At 36.2% G+C, this 25,369-nt stretch overlaps 1 protein-coding gene across 1 annotated transcript in view; it reads left to right on the top strand.

The window, feature by feature from the left end:
* Sema3e (semaphorin 3E) overlaps positions 1 to 25,369 on the top strand; it is a 226,146-nt gene that overhangs the window by 129,093 nt on the left and 71,684 nt on the right. The window contains exons 3-4 of the mRNA XM_051174604.1: positions 7,739 to 7,798; positions 11,036 to 11,155. Coding sequence (XP_051030561.1) covers positions 7,739 to 7,798; positions 11,036 to 11,155 — 180 coding nt within the window. The remainder of the gene's footprint in view (positions 1 to 7,738; positions 7,799 to 11,035; positions 11,156 to 25,369) is intronic.

Below are 25,369 nucleotides of genomic sequence, written 5' to 3'. Positions count from 1 at the left end.
TCCAAACTTGACAATATCAAGATACAACACTGATAGAAAAATGAAAATGGGAAGAGAGACATTTCATTTGCTTTCAGTTCAGTACCAATCACTGGTCTTCTTGTTAGATGTTGTTTATAATGAAGCTCTCACCTATATTGGTTTCCACGTGCAAGAAATCATAGTTCCTTATATATGATGTTGGAACAGTTCTTATCATATTTACTGTCAGCCATTTTTAATTATAATTCACACTTCAGTTATAAATTCTGATTTAGATTGTCTGAAAAAAAATATATAACCTGTCCCTACATTCTTCATGTCTAATGTATTTATACCTCTGGTAATGTCAAGATGCAACCTGGATAGACAGTGACAGATATGTAAGATTATTTTGACTAGTAGATTCATACTCAGAAGACGAACTAATAATACATTGGATTTTGTTGATCCACTGAACTTCAAATCAGTTAAAAATTTTAAGGCTCCCCCATGGAAGGTTTCACCTTCCCTGGGGTGTAGAAAGAGGATGGGGTGGGGGATTGGTGGGGGGCAGGGGAGGAGGGGAGGGAGAGGAACTGGGATTGATATATAAAAAAATCTTGTTTCTAATTTAAATTGAAAATTTGATTATAAAAAAGAGTAAGTAGTAGCAACCATGTGAATAGTTATTATACACTTTTTATGAGGCTGTGACAAAAAACAACATAATTTACATTAATTTAACTCAGTGTCTGAAACTGTATCAAAATGGAATCATTTCTCTTTATTTTAGAAATGTTTCTATTTGGAATAGAATTATATCACTTTCTTCCTCCATTTCTTCCTTCCAGCCCCTTCATCCACCCTCTCCCAATCCCCTCCCATGCTCCCCAGTCCTGATAGTCTCTTTTTCTTTAATATATATATATATATATATGTATATATATATATATATATATATATTCTTTGGCTTCTTTGAGTAGTTCATAAAAAAGTCTTAATATGTAGAGAACATAATACAAATCCGAAGATTTTATAGCTAGATTGCATGGACTCCCATCTTAAGTCTAGCACTTAATAGATTATTGATGTCCTATTTATGCTTTATCCGTATTTTTCAATCATAGAAAGACTTGCCTTTTCTGAAAGGTTTAGATGAGTTAGTATATATCTAAGGAAGTGTCTCAAACAGTAATCACTAAGTGCTTGCTATCATTACAATTTAAGGCAGCTGATTCTGCTGTACCATCGTTTCTAAGTAAGATGGAAGTGTGAATGCAGGGGTGAGAGGTGCAGATGAGAGCAGACCCAAAGCAAGCAGAAAATATGGGCAGATGGCAGAGACTGGCTCACCAAGATAACTAGCTGTCTGCTGCGGAACTCAATCTTACAGTGACTGCAACACTCCGAGCATGAGCAAAACGTAGTTATAATCAGACGGAGTTCAGTTGTGTTTATTTCTGCAGCAACACACTAAATACATGGAAGGCAGAAGAGATGGGAAGCTAGTAAGCAGTGGTTAGAACCGAAACAGTCACATCCTGGAAGCCTGTGCTCTTCCCACAGCTCTCTTCTCCGCTGGTTTTCAGGGTACCACCAGGCCTCCTGGCTGAAATGTTTTGTAGTTCCCTTTGGTTCTTGCTTGCCTTGCAGATCTGCCATTTAGCTTAGCAGTGTATAAGAACTCAAGGAATAATTTGTTGGTGGTAACAGTGGAAAGAACATAAAGGGACTTCACTACCTTTCATTACTTACCGTAGGGCAGACAGCCCCAGGAGGCTCCAGCATCCAACCCCAGCTAACAGGTTATCTGGGTTCTGTCTTACCTTCTATTGGAATCTGGGCCTGGAAGACAATTACTGTGAATTCCTGCAAAACAAACTTACCCTCTGGATAACATCAAGTTTTGTTTAAAGCATATCTGATTTTTCTTTCCCACGAAACATCAGAAATGGATAGTTTCTTCATATGAATTATATTTTATGAGGGTCATAATTTAACCAATATTTAGCAATATTCCTTTAGTTAAAGGAATTTTGGTAACATTTTGCTCTCCAAGTTTCTAAATTTAAGCTTATTTTGCTGATATTGAATTTAAAATTACATCACATATTTGGATTTCTGTAGATATGGCTGCCATTAGAAAATTCTATTTAAAGCACTACACACGATTTTCTCATTCATTCAAGGTCAAAACGAATATTGTAGTTTAGAATTTAGTTTTTGCTTCAGCGGAAGGAAAACATTAAAATATAATTTGCATATGAATTTTAGAAGGCAATTCACACTAATGATGGCAATTGAGAAAGTTTTGTACATAAAGGGGGACATTTATCAGGTCATTGGTGTTTGTATAACATGAAAGTTCTGTTTTAGTCCACATGCTTTAGAGAACAAGCTTTTCACATATCAAATTTTGTCTAGAGTCTAAAAGATCATAATTCTGACTTATAAACAACTTGGATAATGACAGTCATTATAATTAAGTGCAAAGACATAAACCCCAGGAGTGATAATGTGCGTGAGGTTAAGGACTACCATTTATAAGCCATTAGGATGATTTTAATGTGCTATATTCACATATATTTTCTTGCTTTTAATGATGTTTATGACACGTGTAATTTAAATTTATATTAATGTTCCTGTTGTAGATAGATACAAAATATAGAAAGGAAAATGAAATTATAAACCATTTATCATTAGAGTATTGGAAATCTGAAGATAGCACTACCTGAAGTTACAATAGTGTCATACTTCTGTGCTTATAATCTATGGAGATGCTAGCTGATTTGTTTTATTTATTTTTATGTAAAAAGGACATTTTTTTTAAAGGTGAAGTTATCCCACCTTTGTTCATTTGTTTCTGGTCCACAAAGTCTGAATGTCATACAACAGCAAGTTGTGAAATCCTTAATCCTGGTATAATTATGAATCTCAATAGGGAGCCCAGGAAAAGTGACTCAGTAATTCAGTTTATGTTTTATCTTATTTCCTTTGAGATATGCAAGAACAGTAAATGGCTGTTAATGGGCAGTGGGGTGACTGAATTTTGCAGCAGGAGGATTGTGATAAAATGATGTGTATTTAACCTTTTGCTTTTTGTACTTTTTTAAGTACAGAAAATTTGGAAACAACATTACACCCCGTTGTTTAACTGCCTTTAAAAATGTTTGTGCAGAACAAATAACTTACTTTTATGGCTCCTATGGATGCTAAACTGTGGAGCAGAATCAAAAGACATCCTGACTGCCAAAACAAATGAAGAAATTGATTTTCCCTACTAATCTGGGAGAGCATTTACACATGATGCCTTTAAAGATGTAATTTTATATTTTTATGGAAGTCATTTTGTCACCCTAGTTAACTTTTTTACTAAAGTCTTGAGCATGTTAACCTATTAAAACACACAAACAAAATCCCTCCTTACAAAACAAGAACAATACAATTTTGAGGAAAATTTCCCCACACATCAGACTTTACTGTAGAATTTATAGGCCAATTTCATCATTCTCTTTCCAATTAGAATGGGTTGATCAGTTTCTTTCTGTCTGATTACAGGGATCCTACGAGTTTTTGAACACTTAGGCTACTGTCAGTATGCTACAGTATTCCTACCATGATAAAACTGGAAAATTTTACTTTTCATTTGACTTTGGGGGGGGGGCATTTTCATGTCTGTGAACTGTACCTCTTAGAGTTCACAATGATTTCTTTAGCTGGGCTGTCATTAAAAAGAATGTGATAAAAGTGCCAATCTTCAGACACTGAATAAATGGACTGTCTAAACATGGGTTCAGCTGACATTAACAGGCTTTGTTCCTTGTATTCAAATAAGAGAGCTAAAATTACATATATAAATCATTGTAGTGTTTATACAAACAAGAATGCCACAGGGGATCAAAATCGGAAAAGATATCTGGAAAGATTTTCTTGAGAATCACATTGCAAACTGTGCTTGCAAGATTAGATTTGTCATCTTCTGATTAATTGCCCTCCTTAGGTTTGTTCTAGGACCAATACATATTCAGAAAATTCTAGAAAGGGCATTTATTATCACTACCACCACATAATACACTCTACTTTGTTTGATACAAACTCTGAAGTGCCTGAGGTTTTCCATGATATTCAAGGCAAGTTGGCTGGTATGGTTTCTTAGATTCCATCAGAAAGCATTACCCTTCTGGGCCAGAGACAAAGAATCTTGTTACTCTAAACATCAGGCAGCAAGAATCTCAGGTTAGGTTCTGCAGGAGGAGATGCACAGAAGCCTCAGCAGACACTGCTAGGCAGAGGATGATTTACTTTTGAGGAAGCTCAAGCCCAGAAAACCTTCTGTCATTAGAAGGCAAGGGAGACTGTCAGCAAAAATGTCTAACCTCTGTCCAGAAAGACCTCCTCTTCATTTCCCTGATCAGTGAACAATTTTCCCTTTTACTTTGAATAAATTTGTATATGTGCCTTTCCTAGCTATTCGGAAAGATAGTCTGGAATAAAAGCCATCACAAGATAAGTAGAAATGCTTTGAGATGCCAAAACAGTGAGTGTGTTTGGAAATAATCACTTTGAAACAATAAGAGACTATGTGGTATTGTGTTCTCAGAACATAATTTAAAGAAACCACCATTGTATAACAACGAAGATAAAGTGACTAAGGGTGTTAAATTTTTGAAGATTCCATGTCTTATAAATATGTTAAGGAATAGAAAGAATTATCCTGCTATTGATGATCTGTGTTCTGATTTGTTCATATTAATAAATGAAGTCATGAAATTACAGGTATTCTGAGATGAGTTTTACTTTGTCTAATATGTATGTATGTATGCATCTAATAATATGTATGTATGCATATAACTCTACTTTAAGAAATGAATTTAAGCCATGCATTTGGTGGTACGTGCCTTTAATCCCAGCACTCAGGGGGCAGAGGCAGGTGAATCTCTGTGAGTTTGAGGCCAGCCTGATCTATAGAGCTAGTTCCAAGACAGGCTCCAAACCAATGCATAGAAACCCCATCTCGAATAATTAAAAAAAAAAAAAAGAATTAAAAATTTAAATAAGTTATAAATACAGTTTCACAGTAAAGTCATAATTCTCAACTAGGTAGAAAGGGCTAAAGAGTTTTACAAATGATTGTAAAAATCTCTCAGGGGAATGAGTTTTTTAAAATCTACATACTAGATGAGATAAAGATCATAAATACTGCGGCTTCACTTCCAGGACATGTATCCTTGACACTTTTATGAAATATCTTAACTCAAATCATAAATTATAATTGGGTCTTATTCTTACTCTTCACATTTTGGGGGCCTGCCACCCAGCTTCCAAATAAACACACTGAGACTTATTCTTATGTATAAATGCCAGGACTTAGCTTGGCTTACTTCTAGCCAATTTTTCTTAATTATTCCATCTACCTTTTGCCTTTGGGCTTTTACCTTTGTCTATTCTATATTCCTTTCTTTACTTCTTACTTCATGTCTGTCTGTGTGGCTGGCTGGCTGGCTCCTAGTGTCCTTTTTACCTTCTATTTATTCTCTCTGCCTGATGGCCCCGCATATCCCTCTCCTACTAGCTATTGACCATTCAGTTCTTTATTAGACCAATCAGGTGATTTAGACAGGCAATGTAACACAACTTCACAGAGTTAAACTAATGCAATATAAAAGAATTTAGCATATCTTTGCATCATTAAGCAAAGACTCCACAGCATAAATTAATGCAACACTTCTTAAAATAATATTCTGCAACAATAGATAATGCATCTTTACATCCAGACCCCATGCCATCGACACTTTTATGTCATGTCTTGACTCACTACATATGATACACTGATGAGTATGTTGTGAAAACCAAGAACAATTCTAAGATTTTATGCATATGCTTTTTTTTTTCACTTAAATGGGGTTTTCTCCTCTAGTTCTACTTTTTCTTTGCCTTTTCTTATATACCAACATGAAAAACTCATGTGCTTTCCTGTAAGGAGTAGATTATGTACTTGGAAATGTAAGGAACACCTGTTGCTGAATAACTGTCATCAAGAAACTCTTGGGAGATCAAGAGCCAGCAAAATCTCAAAGCACAGTGCAGTCGCTCAAATGACAAAAAACTTAATCACACAATGAAATGCCATTGCCACCATTTTGCAAATTCTGGGTGTGACTCCAGTTTCAGGACTGGATTAGGCTATGTAATGTATGACTGCTATGATGAGTCCCTTCTAATTCCGGACTATAACTGCTTCTTATGGAGCATCATCTTTTGAAAGAATACTTAAATCTTAAATAAACTTGGAATTCAAAGATAAACATCAGATGTCAAAAGAAGGATGATTGGTGTAAGAGAGCCAACCAGCTATCGTCAACGAGCACTGGAAGTGAATCTGAAGACTAAGTTGGCAGTAGCTCTGCCACACAAGATATACTCAGTCTTTTCATTTTTCTTACAGCATCAAAACTGGATTTTTACATAGGAATTCTCAGTCTTGATGTTTGCCAATGTCAAGTGAAAAGCAATATCTAATTTTAGTTTGGTATTCCAAAACTTTTGCAGGCGAATTCTACTTAGAATACAGAGAGGAAGCATGAGGAGTTGCAAGAAGACATAAGGCGCATGCGCGCGCACACACACACACACACACACACACACACACACACACACACACACACACTTAGTTAAAACAAATAGATGATGAGATATGATTATATAAATCAGAAGTATGTACATAAAAGCAATAGTAACTACTTTAAAAGAATAGAAACAAGTAGGAAAAATATATTCAGTAACAGGTTACAACAATTACTTCCTGTGTGGTAAGTAGGATGGCCAGGATAGAAAGAGAGGTATAATAATTAGCTACAAGGAAAGGCATTTTTAAGCCACTGATGATATGAGCTATGGCTTGCATAGTGTAACCAACTGAAATCTCTGTGCACCGGCTTACGATGTAAGGTAAAATAAATTATAGTTATCAGTGTAATGGGTAGGCCCATGTGAATTGATTCTATATTCTATGCAACAATAGAAAAGGGAGGCTGGGGAAGATAATGATTAAAAAAACATTAAAAATAATATATAAATTGTGAAAAACTTCTTGTTTGCTTTGGTCTCAGCAAAGTGATAAGTACTGCTGACAAAAAGGGAAAAATGTTTTATATATCTTTCACTCTAAGAAATAAGCCAACAAACCCAAGACATCATGACAACTTCTAGAAATCATGTGGAAGCTGGAAGGGTGAAACAGTTTTGTTGTTTAACAGCACTGAGACAAGATCTCCTAGGCTGGCACAAATGTGTGCCTGTGACTTGTTACTGTGTGATGCATTTAAGAGTATTTCATGCTTTTATAATCACCTTTGGCCCACACATTACTAAGAGTCCAGAACACTGTTTTTCTGTGCTTGGTGGTGAAAAGGAAAATGGAACGCAAAGAATTCTAGGAGATGCTTGCCTTGACACCATGAGTAGTCTGGTTCACCAACAAATTGAAAGTCAGAGATGCCAGCAGGTGAAATATGAAAAAGAACAGGTTCTAAAGTGGCCGGCTCTGCAGGTGAAAGGTTCAAAACCACCAGGAAGACTAGGGATTCCTGAAAAGACAGCATCAAGTGAAAGTTTATAGAGAAGTTTCTCAATTATAAAAAAAAAAATTATCTTCTCAGGAAGTAGAACAAAATGGATTGCAAATTGTATACTGGATTGTAGAAGAAAACAAAATGGTGTTTAGTGAGCTGTACTTCTATAGACAATTTCCATAATGATAAATTGTCTTCAATTTCAGATATATTGGCCCAGTCCCACAGCAAAAGTTGAAGAATGCATAATGAAAGGAAAAGACACAGTAAGTACATCATTGTAGATTAAACATCATAGATTCTATTCTTGGGTTGTCTATAAAACATTGAATCATTAAAGTTTTATTTCTTTTCAAAGAAATATATACAATTTGTCATAAAGAGAGAAGATATACAATAAATACATTACTCTATAAAACTAATTTTAATGTAGAGTTGAAAGAAAGCAGGATACCACTGTGAGTGGAGCATGTATTTAAATTAAAAATTCATGTGTTGTTATCTTGTGTGCATGAATGTTTTGCATACATGTTTGTTTGCACCACACACATGCAATGCCCTCTGAGGCCCAAAGAGATCATCAGATCTTCTGAAAATCTTAACAGATGAGCAATCCCTCCAACCCCCAGAGGACCTGTTATTTTATTATATTTTATTGAGCTTGGATTTATAAATTCCTTATGCTAATATTTATCTTCTATTTGGGAGAAAACCACAGTTGTAGATGGTTCTGTTTTTCGCTTTATTTGAAGAGATTTCACTTCACTTTGAGTAAGATATTAGAAATGTAGAAACAAAATAAGGGAACAGCATTTGAGGAGAGGAAACAGGAATGGTGCTTGGCTCATTTTATGATGCTTCTGGGGTTTTTCTTGGTATTAGGAGAAAAGTCTATCCATTTTCAACCCAGAGTCCATGAGGTCTAGGAGTGAGAAGTGCTGTTCTCTACCCTGCTCTCCTGACTCCCTGAGATATGGGTGAGAGGCCTACATAAAATAAGTGGTCCTCCTTCCCTGATGTAATACATGGTTTGGAAAATGGCCATAGGTCTTTCCTGGAAAGCAAACATATCTTTGTTTCTCCTAAGCTAAAAAAAATGACTAACACATTGTTAGTAACTACCAATTCTCTGTTGCTACTGGACCATCGCCAAGGAAGTGTGTCACAACTCTTCCTGCTTTAGTCCACACTGTGATGCTGAGAATTGAACAGACTCTCATCCCGTGTCAGTCTAAGCTCAACTGAGCCAAAATGTGCTCCAGTTGGTTCTGTCTACGAAGTGATAGTCTGCCACTATAGAGGGAAAGCAAGTGCGTCCAGAAATGTGAGGGTCGAAAACATTCACCTTGACTGCATGGTCAGACTCTTATTAGCTGTATGGGTCACACACAAAGTAAAATGTTATGTATGTGGGAGTTGAATGGGTGTATCTGTGTACCCAGGGCAAAGTGCTCAGGAATGCTGTTCTCAAGGTTACCAAGGAGCTTAGCGTCCAGTGAGACTGCACGGCAAAGTCAATCTGCTAGTCTTTCCATCCCAGGAAGTTTATTAGAAACTTAAAGGAGAAACATTAATGTGTTCATTTTTATCACTGTTGTGCATATTTATTTTAAGATAATCTTTAGGATTAAAAAAGGTTAGTGTTACTCTTATAATTTATTTTGTTGGAATAGCAATGTCAAAAAATTTGATAAGAGGATTTTTTAAAATAATTGATTTGGCTAATTTGGTTTGAAGCACTTTGAGTGTGTGTATGTGAGTTCGTGTGTGTCTGGATTGTGATTGTGTATGAAGACGATGGGCCTGCCTGAATGGAGGGGCCATAAAGGTGCCTGACAAAGGTAGAGGTGTGTGTGTGGGGGGGGGCTATGAATTTTAAAGAGAGCAAGGAGGGAGATATGAGAGGGTTTGGAGGGAGTAACAGAAAGGTAGAAAGGTTGTAATTAGAATGTCAAAAGATAAAAGAAATAATTTTCAAACATGCTGTGGCAAGAGAGCAGAAATTGGCTATCTGGGAAGGGGTCACTTGCAAGAGAGCACAAGTGGACAAGAAAGGACGAAAACAGCAGAGGTACAGATTCAACAGAGACACAGATTCAACAGAGACAAGTAAGAGCTTCCAGCTGTCTGAGGGCAGAAACTTTTCACCATATTTACATAGTCAGATTCTACTATGATCTTGAAATTTTCAAAAAGAAATGGGTAATTTCGTTCAAATAGATACCTTATTTTTAAAAGTAAAATATAATACATGACAAATTCATTAAAATTCGGGCAGGTTTTATCATTCTCGTAGGTACACGAGTTAATGTAAATAAAAAGGAATTACTGAAAACTGGGAGGACAAGGGCAGATCAGTTCTGTGTGGCAGGCTCCCAGTTTGACTCATAAGCGAGTACAACACCGAATGGGTTAAATACTCTCCTCTGTAAAATGGACTTTAAAATGGGTATTGCCTACTAGGAGCCCAGGAAATGGCCTGTAGCCTGCTGTGGTGAACACAGGTTATAGAATGCAGCACACACATGCTTCATCACCTGTGGGTTCTTTTATTCTATTGCTGCAGCCCTGAGGACTTGCACCAGTTGACACCCAAATTAAATAAATTAAATATATTTCCATACCATCATTTATAGACAAAGTAGCTGACCCTTGGCTTATAGCACTTTGCAGTAAGAACCTCAGAAAACTTGACAAATATTTTTAGTGGTTAGTATGTGTACATACACACACATATATATGTATATATATATATATACACATACATATACATACATAATATATATGAATATATATGTGTTAAAAATCTTCCCCATATTATGTAAATTAAGAGATTTTGAGTTTATGAGCACTATTTTCCTATCAGAGCTCTGCAATACCCATGAAGATTTCTACATCTGAGGGTGTAGCTTGCTAATTTTCTTTAAATATTAGATACTCTATTTTAATGCTTACTTTAAGGAATTAGGGCATTTAGGTATTGTGGGGCAATCTTTGTCAGAATTACTTTGCCAGTTAAAGACTATCAAACTATTAAAAAAATTCTGTAACCCCCTAGTGTCTACATCAAATAATTTCTTAAGAATGATGACTGTTGTCTAATTTCTGGCTTTCTAATTTTATGCTGGTTCAGTGTTTATACTGTTCTTGAAAATTGGCAACAAGGGGAATACTTGAATTATGTGAAGAGGGTATTGAATGAAAATCATTATGATTGAATACATTTGTGAGCATTGGTTTATATCCTCGACTGTGATAGAATACTGTCAAAATGATTTACAGAATTACAACAATTATAATAAAGTATTTCCCATTCCACTGCTCATTAAAAGGTGTGTCCTTCACTCTAGCTCCTTTCTTCTAGGTCCTCATCTTTATTCCAGTCTCTTTCCCTTTCCCACCCAATCCAGACTCCCTACTGAGGATTGAGGGACTACAAAGATCAAAGGTAGTGTAAACATTTGTTTCATTCTAATCACGTTTCCTTTGTGATTCCACTTTAGAGCGAGTGTGCCAATTATGTTCGGGTTTTGCATCACTACAACAGGACACACCTTCTGACCTGTGCTACGGGTGCCTTTGATCCACTCTGTGCCTTCATCAGAGTTGGGTACCATTCAGAGGTAAGAAGTATGTTATGAAGGAAAGATTGATTGTGTTATCTCCCTCAAAACAGACGGAACCATTTGAATTGTACTTATTTAATGTGCTTGAGACAGAGGAAGGGTCTCCCAGTGTCTTTAAAACCCTGTCAGCTCTCAGTCTGTGAAATAATTAACTTAATGTATATTAAGTTAATTCAGCAAGGAATTTTATTATCTTAATTTGTCTGCTTGAAACAGATTTTGCAACATTAAAGTATGCAACATTAAAGTATATATCTTACAAATTCACCAAACTAGAGCATATATTTATATGTATGTGTATAAACAGATTAAGAAATACATACACATGAACAAAGATAAATACAATTTATGTAAATAAAAATATTGCATGCTGTACTTTACAAAAAGAATGTAAGGCTTTTTGATTTTATAATTACATCCTTTCCAGCCAGGTGATAGGAGAAACACAACAGAGGAAAAAATTTCACAGTAATGAAATATAAATGTCAATGTGAGAAAGTCATGCATCTCTTCACTTAACATACATTAAGCAATACGGTGCTATATAGCAATGACTGCAAATCCTCCCACTTTTAACAAGATAATGTTTGCCACCAAGGACGTTCAAAGGTTAATCACTATAACTGGTTCCTGCAAGCTGAGTTGCTGCAACTTTGACCCTCCTTTATCTTGGGTATATTTGTAGCATGTGACATCATAATTTCATTCAGTAGTGTGCAAAACAATGTTCTGATTTTGGGAATTGCTGCCTTTCATTTAGATGAGAAGCCATAACTGAAAATACATAATCCTTGATTGTATCAATGTATACATTGATACAATCAATATATATATATATATATATATATATATATATATATATATATAATCTGATGCTTACCCTCCATTTAGGTTAGGAAAATGCAGCAATGACTACACAATGTATCTTACAACTATATAATAAAGAATACCACTCACACTAAGGCTTCTTATGTTTTGTTTTGTTTTTTTGAGACAAGGTTTCTCTGTATTGCTTTGGAGCCTGTCCTGGAACTAGCTCTGTAGACCAGGCTGGCCTCAAACTCACAACGATTCACCTGCCCCTGCATCCTTAGTTCTGGGATTAAATGCTTGCACAACCAATGACCGGTTACACTAAGGCTTCTTTTAGATAGTCCTTGCACTAGTTAATACTCAGGTGCAGATACAATTAGCAACATCAAAGTGCCTAGTAGCTGCCTCTAGAGACATCCCCAGACTGAGGTACATTAGTTGTTAACTATCCTTGCAGGGAGAATTATTAATTAGCATGTTTTAAATATAAGCTTGTCACCCACAGTTGTAAACTAAATATAACACACAAACATACCTCAATAAACTGCTTGAAATATTTAGAGAAAGGACACAAGGGAAGGCATTGAAGAACATTAAGCAAAGATATAGAAGAAAGCGAACCAGATTACTTCAAAGACAGATTACATAATTGCACAGCAGAAATTCTATAATCTGTTTACAAGGAGACATATGCACAGCCAGAAGGCACACATTTTCAATATATATCTGCTAGTGACATAGTCTCTCTGTTTTCACATATTTAATGACATTTTTGTTGCTCCTTTACTTTCTCTGAATAAAGGATTCTGGATTAGGGCTGTTTTCTTAAATCTTTTAGCATTTTAAGATGCTTTGTTAGCTCTATTTTATTTCTGTTCCTTTAATTTGTACTAAATTTATTAGTTCCTTGAGAATTTCACACAATGCACTCCTCCAGCTCTTCATTATCCTCATCTACCTAACTTTGTGTCATTAAAACAACCACCACCAAAAAAAAATGCAGAACAAAACAAAACCAAAAAATCCACCAAAACCAGTTTGTGTTGCTCCAAAACTCTTGGATGTGTGTCACTTAGATAAATCAGATTCTCCCAGCAGATAGCTCCAAGGCAAGGGATGGGATTGCATGCCCACTTCCCCTCTCCAAGCTGGGACTTGGTGTGTCTTGGGCTTGCACAGGTCTTGTATATGTTTTCACAGCCACAATGCCCTCATAGTCACCACGAGTCCACATTCACAACTACCCTGCCATGTCCAGGAGACTCTTTTCTCTCGGTGGTCATTCATAGCCCCAGGCTCCTGCAATGATTTCTGGATGTTGGGAGGAAGATGTGTGGTGTGTGTATTCCACTTAGGAGTGAACATTCTACAGTCTTATTTCCTAAATCTTGGCTACTGGGAGGTCTCTGTGTCTGATTCTTTCTTTAATGTAAATATGGTTTCATTCACATTGATTCTAACTTGTGTAAAGTTGCCTTTTCTTTCAAAATAGTCTGTTTCTTAGTTTTCAACAGGCTATGTGAAATGTAACTCTAAGTGTAGAGGACTATGGCAAAAACATAGCTATATTTCTTAGGATATCTAGATAGGAATGAGGTTTAAGTATCACACATGTGATGGTTTACAAAATCTTTCTTTGAATATCATTTCTGTTCCATTCAGTCACATGGGTCTTTCCTGCAGAGGCTCCAGCATGGATACATATTTGTTTACCTTCTAGATATCATCTCATGGATCACCAGCATAGTTTGTCATTTTTTTTTCTCTTCTTCGCCAGTATGAGGGTTCTAGGTATTGAGATCCAGTGATCAAGCTAGTGCGGCAAATAAGTCATTTTATCTGAGAGGCTTAGTTTTGTTCTGGAAGAAAAAGACTGCACACAATATCCCTCTGTCAAACACTTCCCTTGGTTTGTTGTCTTAATAAATCCGTGAAATACCCTCTGATCCCTCAAGAAGACTCTGCTTCCCATCCTTTCCGCTTGATTAAATGCTACGAGTTATTAATTCACATTATAGCTGTCAATGTTTTTTAAATTTTCAGTCATGGCCCAGGATCTGTTCACACGTATAATTTGTTATATCAAGGGATTTGTAAGTTGCTTATGCACAGTGTATATAAATTGCATGGCCCAACCTCAGGCGTTGGATACCTTCCTCATTTTCCAACTGAGCTAACACTTTAAGTCTTTGCTGCTGACTTCTCAGTATGTCTTCTACATCAGCACTCACCATTCCTCTCTACACTAGGTGGTTTCTCATGAGAAAATGCCTTTACTTTGCTCTTTGCTAATGTCCAATGCATCCAAATAGTTTTTGTAAAACTTTTCCCCTTGTTTTAATCAGCATGAAAATGTTCCAATACAAATTACAGTTGTATTGTCAAAGCAAAATCATTGTGTAACTAACCTGAATATGCATAGCATTGAATATGTGGTGTCATGCAATTCAATATGAAAGCTACATCTCATAAGAGGAATCTGTAGCCCCATGATAATCAGAGCAGTGAGGATCTATTCCCAAAGCACCATATGGAATCTTGGAACACCATTTCAGTGAATGCAAAGTTACCAATTATCATAGTCAAGGAAAATACTTTAATGAAGAAGCTCTCAGGGAGTCATTATGCGGTGTGTTTGCAAATATTTGAGTATGTGATATGGAGGATAGGAGGTAATGGAGTCAGGGAAAGCTGATGAGTGACCTCAATGCCACACAGTGGCACTTGTAAGTTTCTGAAGTCAGAAGTGGCTTTAAGCAGAAAGCTTTTGAGGAGGCTATCAGAAGCATCCTGGGAGATCAGAGGGAGAACAGCATGGCTAAGATAGCAGAGAAGGATATGTGGAGCTGAAGCGAGAAACTGCTCACCAACAGACTGGGCACATCTTAGCATTTTTATTCAGATGTTGCAGATGAACAGGAATTAGAAGCAGTTCCACTGTATTTCTTGTTAATCAGGGAGCTATGTAGTCTTTACACAGAAACATTCAATTATGAAAATGGTAGATTTTTTTTGAGGCCATCATACAAACTCTCAGAATTTCTTAGTTCTATCTTTATTCTCATGTACAGTCATGGAAAATTCAGTCTGGGGAAAGATGGAATCTAACATAGATTTAATCATTGAATTCTCTAGGGACAAATTGCTGTCCCTGATTCTCTACTATCCATCTTCAGTTTCCTTCATCTCTCACATATAGACTGTCTCAGGAATATCCATGGAAACATAGAGTGAGCAGAGATTTGGTATAATTCGTTTGGTATAGATTCATACTCATACAGGAGAAAGAAAGATCATGATTAAATTGACAGGCAAATCTCATCAATCAATACTGCTTGGAGAACAGTTTAGGTTACAGAAAAGCAAATGTGCCTGAATAATGGATTATTAATGTCTATTTAATGGTGGTAATACAGTTTATGCAATGAAAGAGGTAAGGGGAAGGGCATGGGAAGGTACAGAAGTACAGAAATTACTTTTATTAGTATACTAGAACAGACCTTTGCTATTATCGAAGAGGAAGGTAAAGCTGCCATCTTGGAGGTAAGAAAACTGGGGAAGAAGCAAGTGTGCCAGAGACGAATACCATAAACAAGTGTGTCAGACATAAATACCATAAGCAAGCGTGTCAGACACGAATACCATAGGACATTCAACCAATGAGAATCAAGCGGAGAGTGTATTTGATCACTTATCCCCCACCACCTTGCTTGTGTGTATGTTTGCATGATTATCCAACCTTCAGGTATGACTCCTTGACTAGGAGAATTTGAAAAACAAGCTAAATGTAAAGCCCATGTATGCCAGAGTTTGAAAGCTAATAGAGGTAAAAGTCCCCAGAAATAAGTAGGGTAGAAATAGGAAGGTGGAGACAAAAAAAGGAAAGTGGGGTACAAAGAATGACGGGGTTTAAACAGCGTAGTGTTTAACTCTTCACAGGGTTGCTGTTAGGGTTGCTGTTTATACACTAGCGAAGTGGTGAGTTAGAGATAGACAAGAGTGATGGCATCTTGCTGTAGTGTGAATGTGAACATTGGCCTTCTAGAACGAGACTGAAGCCAGCCTGATCTTGAATGTTGATCTCTTTCCTTGACTAATGTTTTTATTATTTTAATTTTTAATTAGTAAAATATATAAATACAAGAAGTATAAAACATAAACATCAAATCACATGGGACTGCAGAGGTTGCTTACTGGTTATGATCACTGGCTGTTCTTCCAGGAGATCTGGGCTTAATTCTATGCCCATGGTGATTAACAACCATCTGTAGTGGTAGTTCCATGGAATCTAAGACATACATGCAGGCAAAACATCTATACACATAAAATAAAGTAACTGCATCTTTAAAAAGTGAATTACGGTCTATTTTCTGTTTTCTACAAATGAAATATTTCTGGTAGCTAGCACTCTAATAGTTATCCGCTTCCTTGGACATTATATTTCCTCCTTTACTTTTTCATTTATTTTTTTTTTCTACCATTTATTTTAAAAAGCTTTTTCTTTCTCTTTTCACATCTTTCTGATTTCTGTCATGCTGTCCTTGATGAATTTATAATTTTGGTCCAATTTGTTTTCTTTGTTTGTTTGTTTTGTTTTTTGTTTTTCCAGGTAGGATTTCTCTGTGTATCCCTGGCTGTTCTGGAACTCACTCTGTAAACCAGGGAGAATCCTCCTGCCTCTGCCTCCTGAGTGCTGGGATTAAAGGCATGCCACCATCCCTCCACTACCCAGCCCACTTTGTCCTTTTATCCTACTTTTTTTTTTTTTTCTAATTTCTGCTTCTGAGTAAATACTAAGTTACATTTCTACACATTTTCTGCTGTCTTTTAATTACCTCCCGTTGTCTGTGGTAACAGTACTACATTCCTTGTTTTGTTTTCTTGTAGCCCTGAATTGGATTCAGCTACTGTTAATTACTTTGTATATGGTATCTTTTGTTGAACTTAATCAAGGGCAGTAGGACTCAAAATACATGTCCACCTTCAGGATGTAGGACTCAGCACTGATATTTTGTCAATGTCTAATTTGTGGCAATGTCTGTGTGTATTCCACTGGCTCTTATTACTGATCTTTTAATCTGAATATTATATTACTTTTTTCATGACTCTCTATATATCCCTGTCTTGGATAAGTTTTTTTTTTTTAACTTCCAGAAGCAGCTCCTTGGAGTGATATGGTTGTGGTAACTTGGAGGCTCATGGTTTTGCACCCTAACCCAAAATCCCTTGCAATCAATCATTTGGAGATTGGTTCAGCAAAGCTACCCAGACTTTCATCTGCTTTCTAAAGTGGAGTTTCTCTGCCAAGAAGCCTCTGGAATCCCAGGTTCTTCTCTCTGTTCCTGCTGTAGTTTATGGCTATAGGAAGTCCTTGCATGTGGATAGTGTTTGGAGGCAATTGTGATAACTGTTGGCGAGACCCACTCGGCTTTTCCAGGGGCTGTCTCTGTTGTTATGGGGAATTTATGGAGACTAGAATGCATGCCTCCGTAAAAATATGATGTATTACATAAAACATACATGTATGTCCTTATCTACTTTATTCACAACTCAAAGAAAATGAAACTCTGCAACAAATGTAAAGGTTCACACACACACACACAAAGCAGAGTGTCTGATATAAAACAGGAATTTATGTGTAAGAGCAAAAGCCTTGAAATTCAAGAAAAATTAAAATGGCTTTCAAAATGTCTCTTAGGAAGTATTTTTAGCACAATTAGTGTTTAGCATGAACTTTCTGTTTTACTTAAGAAATTATTAAAATTGTAGCCACTTGCAAAAAATCCCCATGTATCTATTGCATAGTTTTCATGGGGCAGGACACCAGGTAGTGTTCAGCTGGTTCTTCTGCTCAGATCTCCCAGGCTGAAATGAAGGTGTACCCTGATTCTGAACAACACTTTTGTGTTGATATTGGTGTAATTTGATTTTAAATTCCGAGGATGAAGTCTCCATCCTTTTGATGGCTGTCCTTGTATGGTCAAGGCCACAGCAGTTACTCTACCAGCTGGCTTTACTATAGCATGGGAACACACTTCTCTAGGTTAGCAGGAGGAACTCATGTAATGAAACTTATTCCCATTTACTGTGCATCAGGAAGCAATAATAACACGGAGCGATTCCCAACCATTTCAAAGGACCCACCCACCACACCCTAGGGAAGGGAATTTCCCAGGGAGTTTGGAAATCCTGGCTGCTATTGGCAATGTTCCCATCTTACACCTGTTCTTTTCATCTTTTGTGGACAAAGAAGGTTTGATTGATACAGGTGCTTTTAAATAAAATTTCTGAGGAAAACAGGCAAAGATACATTGTGAAGGGCTCAAAAAAGAAGTAATTCTTTTCTGAAATTTTTTGGAGGATTTTTTTTTTTTTTTTAGGAAGGGAAGCTGAATAATTCCTTACAAGTTCAGTGAAGGTTACAGGATGACTATATGGTATGGGCCATCTCCAGAATTTGTATATCCAAATATGGAAGAAATTGATTGTCCTTGAAGGCATATGTTTTTAAATGTAGACTGCTGTCATGTTTTATAAGTATAGAGTGTATTTTTTCAGTGTAATTTTATTTAAAGCATATTTATATCACTTTTTAAATATGCAGACTAAATTAGTCATGCAAATGTATTTTGTACCAAAGAAAATTACAAGTGAACTTTAGGAATTTCAGCATGTGATTTTGATAAGTTTCCCCTCCTGTGAAGAACAGCAACTCGGCTATTTAAGTTTGGATGTTACTGGCTTTGCAATTGTCACGGCTGTATGCCTACCTCTAGAAGAGAACAAATAAGAACAAATATATTGGAAAATATGTTACAACAGTACCCAAGTAACATTCTTGCCAGGGTGCATTTGAACCTTGTAGTCTGTAAATGATTTTTCTCTTAGTTGTGTATAGACTTTCTAAGTATTCATATGTTTTAAATATTATCTTGAATTTCTCCTAATTTTGGAAAATTGCTTTTAATGGAGATGGGAAGAATGTATATCTAAAACATTGTAAAACATGGGCCTCATAAATACATACTTTTTGTTGTTTGCCTATTTGATTATTAGCTTTGGTACAGGGTCTTGCTATGTAGCCCAGGTTGGCCTAAAATCCATGGCTCTCCTGCCTCAGGGTCCTGAGTCTATGATTGCAAACATGTGACATCTTGGCTGGCAATATAGCTTTTTAAAATTATGTTTTTCTCACTGGTGTTTCCATTAATGTTTGTTTTCTTAATATATTAATATTTTTCTGTTTATAGTGCACAGTAAAACCCCTTCTGCAATATTAAAATAATTTCATAACAGATTTTAAATTTTTAAAAGTTGTTCATTAACATTATTTATCTGAAACAAGTATTCTATTTTAAACAACTGAGGTCAGTTTAATCATGCATTTAACATTCTCTGCATTTTACAAAGACTTATGGTCATTTTGATTTAACTAAGTTTTTTTTTTTTTTACTATTGTCTGTTGTTTCAAACAGTACAAAACAGTAAATTACAAATTTGTTGTTTTGATGTTTTTGTTAGATCTATTTACTTTTCATTGCTTAGTAAATTTTTCAATAATGGGTTAAAAAATAAAGATATGGAATTAAACCTAACTTGTAAATTTTTATAGCCATTAGCTATCTGTACAGGATAGTTCCATGAAGGCATGAACTTGTATTATTTAACAACATTTATACATTTATACAGCATTTATATTTTTTAGCTATTAAGGCACATTTGCTTAGTGAAAAAATATCAAAATTACAACTTATACCAGAATTGTTCATACAGTGACACATGTATTTGAAATAGTTTGTTAATTTAAAGTGTTCATAGTTTCTTATTTTTTCATTTCAAATAAGTGATAGAAAAATAAAGGAGTATTATTTTTGGACTTATATTTCATTTTGAGCTCAATGAATTTTTTTGCTCTCAGATGTAAGTGGGATTTGTGTGTTATCTATAACTTTTACTACAAAATGTAATAGAGATTAAGGGCAGTAATGTGGTGATCATTTGATATACATTTAAAGTATATTGTGCTATACATTGGAGTAGATATTAAATGTAAGATATTAGCTATCAACTATAAATGCTATATGATTAGTTCTTTAAAAAGAAGGCCATTCCATATCTTATCATATGCAGATAATTAGTGTTAAGTTACAATTGAAAGACTTAAACTATAATAATTATTTTAAGAGAAATTATACATTTTCTCTATTGGGATATCAGCCATTCACTATGTTGTTTCATTTGATTCTTTTACATAAAATTACAAGACATTATTCATTCAAAGGTAAACAGAGCATGGCTGATGCTTATCGTCATTATTTTTTAATTTTTAAAATCACAGGTTTGTGTTAAAATGTCTCAGAAGAGGTTGTTCCTTGAGGCTTTAAGCTCCTACCAATCTTACCAGTGGAAATCTAGTTAAATTACTTTCTAGGGAAAGAAAAACAGGGTCTTCCTGATAGGTTTTTGCGTGGGAATGATTATCCTTTTACTGGGAAGGCAGTCCTACTTTCCACATTCTGGATGTCTGAGGCAGTCAGTATGAAACCTCACTCTGGACCATGAGTCTGTACGCTGAGACCTCAAAGAGAAGGAGATTGGTGCCTGGGCTGCTCAAGAGCCTTCCTGTTGGTCACTGGCGAAAAGAGGGTCCAAAGGAGGCATATGCTAAACCAGAACAGTAGCTAATTGAATAACTAACAGGCATCATCCCTGGGAAGCAGTAAATTCTCTTGTAAGAAATTTTTTAACCTAGGAAAATGAATGCATGGAAAGAGTTCATTAATGTAAACGAGGAAGTGTCCAGTGCCCATGCCACATTCGCTTCTTCTCAAGCACTCAAAGATCTTATTGAGTTATCACCACTCAAAACAGCTCATGGGCATACAGACACACACAGAGACACAGACACGCACATGTGCATACACACACACACACACACACACACACACACACACACACACACACACACACACGCAAGGAGAAGGTATATTTCTATTTCAGTTATTTAATGGGTGCCTAGTATTTCATGGGATGTGTAGACTATAATGTCCATAATTGTGATTTCTTCGTGAACTGTCAATCCTGAGGTGACAGTGAGCTGGGGGAAGAGTGATGCTTGTGTGGGTGGTTGGCATCTAAAGGGCAAGTGAGTACTGGTGGCTGCTGCCCAGCAAGCATTTGTCTCTTCAGTTTGATCAGACTTTATGCACAGGCAGCCGTATGCCTAATTCAGCTCACAGATGTGCTCTGGTTGTCACAGCCAGCATTTCTTGTTTGTTTGCTTTTACAGAGCTCACATTAAAAAGAAAAAAAAAAGTTGGGTTCGCATAGTAAATTGTGATTTCTATTTCACCCACATGAAAAGATCAGCGGGAGCCCAGTACTTGTTGCCATATTCCCCACATGGAAGCCTGTGCTTAACAATGTCCCAACAGTCCAAGGTCTCCATTGCTCCTCCCCTCCAGTCCCGCTGCTGCCACTTTTCATCTCCACCTGGTTCTGACGGGCATTGACATTTGTAACTTAAGCTCTAGAAGGACAACAAATCTAAGAACCCTAAGTACTTGCTTATCCAATAGTTAGCCGTTGGTAACTATGCCATGGATGAGTGAGTGAATGAATGATTGTGAGACCATGCTTGTACTTGATAACAATGTGGTATTTGTAAGAAGTTTAAATTAACAAATTTCTGTTTTCTTAATACACAAAGTTTCAGTTAATTTTGATGGATTGTTTCGCTTTGTTTTTGGTATTGCCTTATTTGGAAAAATTGACTGAAGTATATACAAAATATAAAAAAAATTAAAAATATGAATCTTCTCAATATCTTTTCTTATATAGATTTCATCTTACTCTCAGAAAGTATTGATAGTTACATAGTAAACATTTATTTAATTTATATTTCAATCTTCAGAATATAAATTTCCAAGCCACAAAGAGCAGAAACATTCTGTAAGTTCACTTTTAAGTAACTTGTTAAATGTGTGAATAAAAGGATAGTTTTGTTTAAGGTACCTGTGAACAGTTCTCAAAATCTGAGCATGTCTGTGTAACCAGCCTGAGACCAGGAAGTACATGCCCAATGTCTCACAATGTCATACCCCTTTCCTGCACTGTCCCCACACTCAGGCCCTGTTCTGACTGGCAATGAGTGGCTTGCTGCTTTTAGAGTGCAGCATGAATGAGTTAAACAGCATGTACCCTTGAGTTCATCTTGTTTACTCAGTAATATACTGAGTCTTGTTCCCACTGTATAACGACAGATCACACGCTATTATTGTACACCATTTTTCTTGCCTTTTTTTTTTTTAAATTGGATATACCTCACTTATTTACCTTTCCTTCTTTTCCTGACCTTCTGACCTTGAGGATCATTTACAGCGCTGCTATCATCTTGCTGCTGTGACCACTCTTGTCCTTGTGGTTTATGGACATAGATAAGGTCTTGCTGAGCCTTTTCTAGTATAGTATGCCTGTGCTCAGCTTCAGTAAAAGCCACCGCCAGATCATAGTCAGTTATTATACTCTCACTCAAAGCACTGGGTATGGTTTCTATTCCCTCCATTTTCCACAGAGTTGCTTAGCATTATCTCTTTATTCTCAACGTTTTGACCGGTTTCTTTTGATATCATGTTGTGATTTTAATTTTTGATGACTAAGAAAAACAGGCACAGAGATCCGCATGTCTCTGCCTCTCGAGTGCTGGGATTAAAGGCATGCACCACCAATGCCCAGCTAAAACAGAGATAAATTTAGATGAGGATTCTACTGAAAATGGGATGGAGAGAATAATGAAAGTGAGCAATAGGGTTATATATAAGGTGTTGCTGGGAATATAAGAACAGGCAGGAGAAATAAAAGCACTATTGAATGGTGAGATGTCATGTACTTCCATGCAGAAGAACATAAGTTCCTACTACCCACACAGTGAAAAGAGACAACTGACTCCCACAAGTTGTCTTCTAATCACCACATGCATTGGAGTGGGCGCATGCATGCGCACATGCACACACACACGTATACACACATGTATACACACACGTATACACACACACACACCAAATAAACAAATAAGCAAACTTATAAATATAAAGAAAAAAATTAAAGAATCAGTGTTTTCAATCATGGTATTTGACTTCTTCACTATAAATGTAATTCCGTAATAGCCTGTGTTATGTATTTGTGTGTGTAAGTTTAGCATTTTGAAACGTGAGTTTCTGTGAAAGTATCTCTGTAAGATAAAAACATCTAACAGGTCTCTGTCATTTAATTAGGGATATCACAAGGATGCAATAATACTGTATTTGTAGCATCAGTGCTTCTAATTACATTTCTAAATGTATATAAAAATCAATACAACCAAGAAACACGAATACTTAAAATCTAGTGTTTTTAGTGATTAGTATAGTAGTAGTTATTATTTTGAAGTGGGAAATGTATTTAACTTTCCAATTCTCAGTATTTGATATATAGTAGTATTTTTCTTGATAAGAGGTCCCATGACTTTGTAGACAGCAGACTGTGTAGACTAGCATTGTGCAAAAAACCAGTACAAACTTTTTGTACGTGATTCATGCCACAAACTCACTGTATCTTGGTGCATAACTCTGTTGTTGTTGTTTTGTTTTGTTTTCTCTGTATTGATTTGGAGTCTGTCCTGGAACTTGCTCTATACACCAGGCTGGCTTTGAACTCACAGAGATCTGCCTGCCTCTACCTCCCGAGTGCTGGGATTAAAGGCATGCACCACCAATGCTTGCCTGGTGCATAATTTTTCTACTTTGTAGTAAATACTATGCCAATATGAAACTTATTTTTATTTCACAAAGGATGTTGTAGTAAGTAGAGGGTTTGTCTTAGCTGTATTATTTTACAATGGAAATGTCAGATAAATTCAGATTTTAGGTGGACTCAGAAAAAATCAGCCTTAAGATACAAAAACTAACTGTAAAAATGTTTGGCATTTACTTGAAGTCAGTAATTATAAAGGGAACACCTGTTACTATGAGGAAACTTTATATTTTCAGTTAGAATTTTGAATATTACCAGCTGGATGAGTACTAGTGGCTCCTTACCACCAATTTGACTCTTATTAGAATAGTCAGACAAAGGTTCTAAATTAGATCACACCCTTAGTGATAAATGTTAGATGTGCATAGAGGAAAATTTGGTGTCCTAATTAAATATCTGCTTAACTAAAATGATTTGCTTATTGCAGGATAGCGTGCAGAATTTTGTCAGGTCATTTTTTGTCTCCAGTGGAAAATGAAGTCCATTTTAAACGTCACTGGACTTACTCACAATTTCACGTGGATACAGTGTGTTTGGACGTTGTTTATGGGGTTTGCATTGGGGAGAAGTGGATAGAATGAGTAGGAGCACTGGACCACAGGAGTGCTGTGCATCCATCTCTTTCTTACAGACAGTGCAGAGGACATGAAAAGCCTCATCACCTTGTTGCAAGGACAAGCATCATCTGTCGGGCACTCGTGTCTTTGTTGCTGTACATTGTATTAAACTGACTTCTTTCCTCTTTCCCAGCATTCACATCCTCATCAGGTGCCATGGAGAGCAGGTTTACCTTTATTTTGCATCTTGATTTTCTTTTTTCTGCAATTAGAATGAAGAGATTGTGATGTTCCTTGATCTCTTAAGTGCAGCAACGATATTATTTACCTCTCAGATTAATGTAAAGTGTGGTTTCATGTATCCATCCAGATTCTCCTACATTTGAAATAATTGGTGAATTGGTATTCTAAGCTATTTAGGATAGACAGATTTGACTTTCTTTCTTAAATAGACCTTTAGGTCCTAAAGAGTAAGGGAATATTAGCAGTATGTCCTCTCAACAAATCTCAGTCTTATCAAAAGATATCATTCTAATTCCCACTGTTCTATATGGTGAGTGACAATAGATTAATGCAGTAGAAAAATACAGGCTTTGGAACTTGAAAGACACAATTCAATTCAGCATTCTTTTATCTACCCATTGTTTACCCATGACCTAAGCTAGCTAAGCTTCAGTTACCTCATCTGTAACCTGAAGCTACTTTTTAATGCCTTGCTTGCATGGATGCTGGTATCTCATATGGAAAGCTATCGCATTGGAATTGGGATGTACTAAATATTCATGAGAGGTTAGTTCATTTTTCTATGCTGTGTCCAATGATGCTTACATGGATAGTAACTCTGAGCACTTGCATATATTCCTATTTCCAAAACCAAGCAGTGGTTAGGGATGTGGCTCAACTGGTACTGAATTCAGATGCCCAGAACCCATGTAAAAGACAGGTATATGTCTGAAGCTCACTGGCCAGCCATTCCACTAGGTCCCAGGTAGAGCGAGAGACCCTTTCTCAATACAAAAGGTGGAACTTGCAGAGGAAGAGAAAGCCAATG

The sequence above is a fragment of the Phodopus roborovskii genome, unplaced genomic scaffold (assembly GCF_943737965.1).
Source record: "Phodopus roborovskii unplaced genomic scaffold, PHOROB, whole genome shotgun sequence".
Classification (NCBI taxonomy): Eukaryota; Metazoa; Chordata; class Mammalia; order Rodentia; family Cricetidae; genus Phodopus; species Phodopus roborovskii.
The sequence above is the reverse complement of the archived record's forward strand: the minus strand, read 5'-3'. Positions and strand labels throughout refer to the sequence as shown.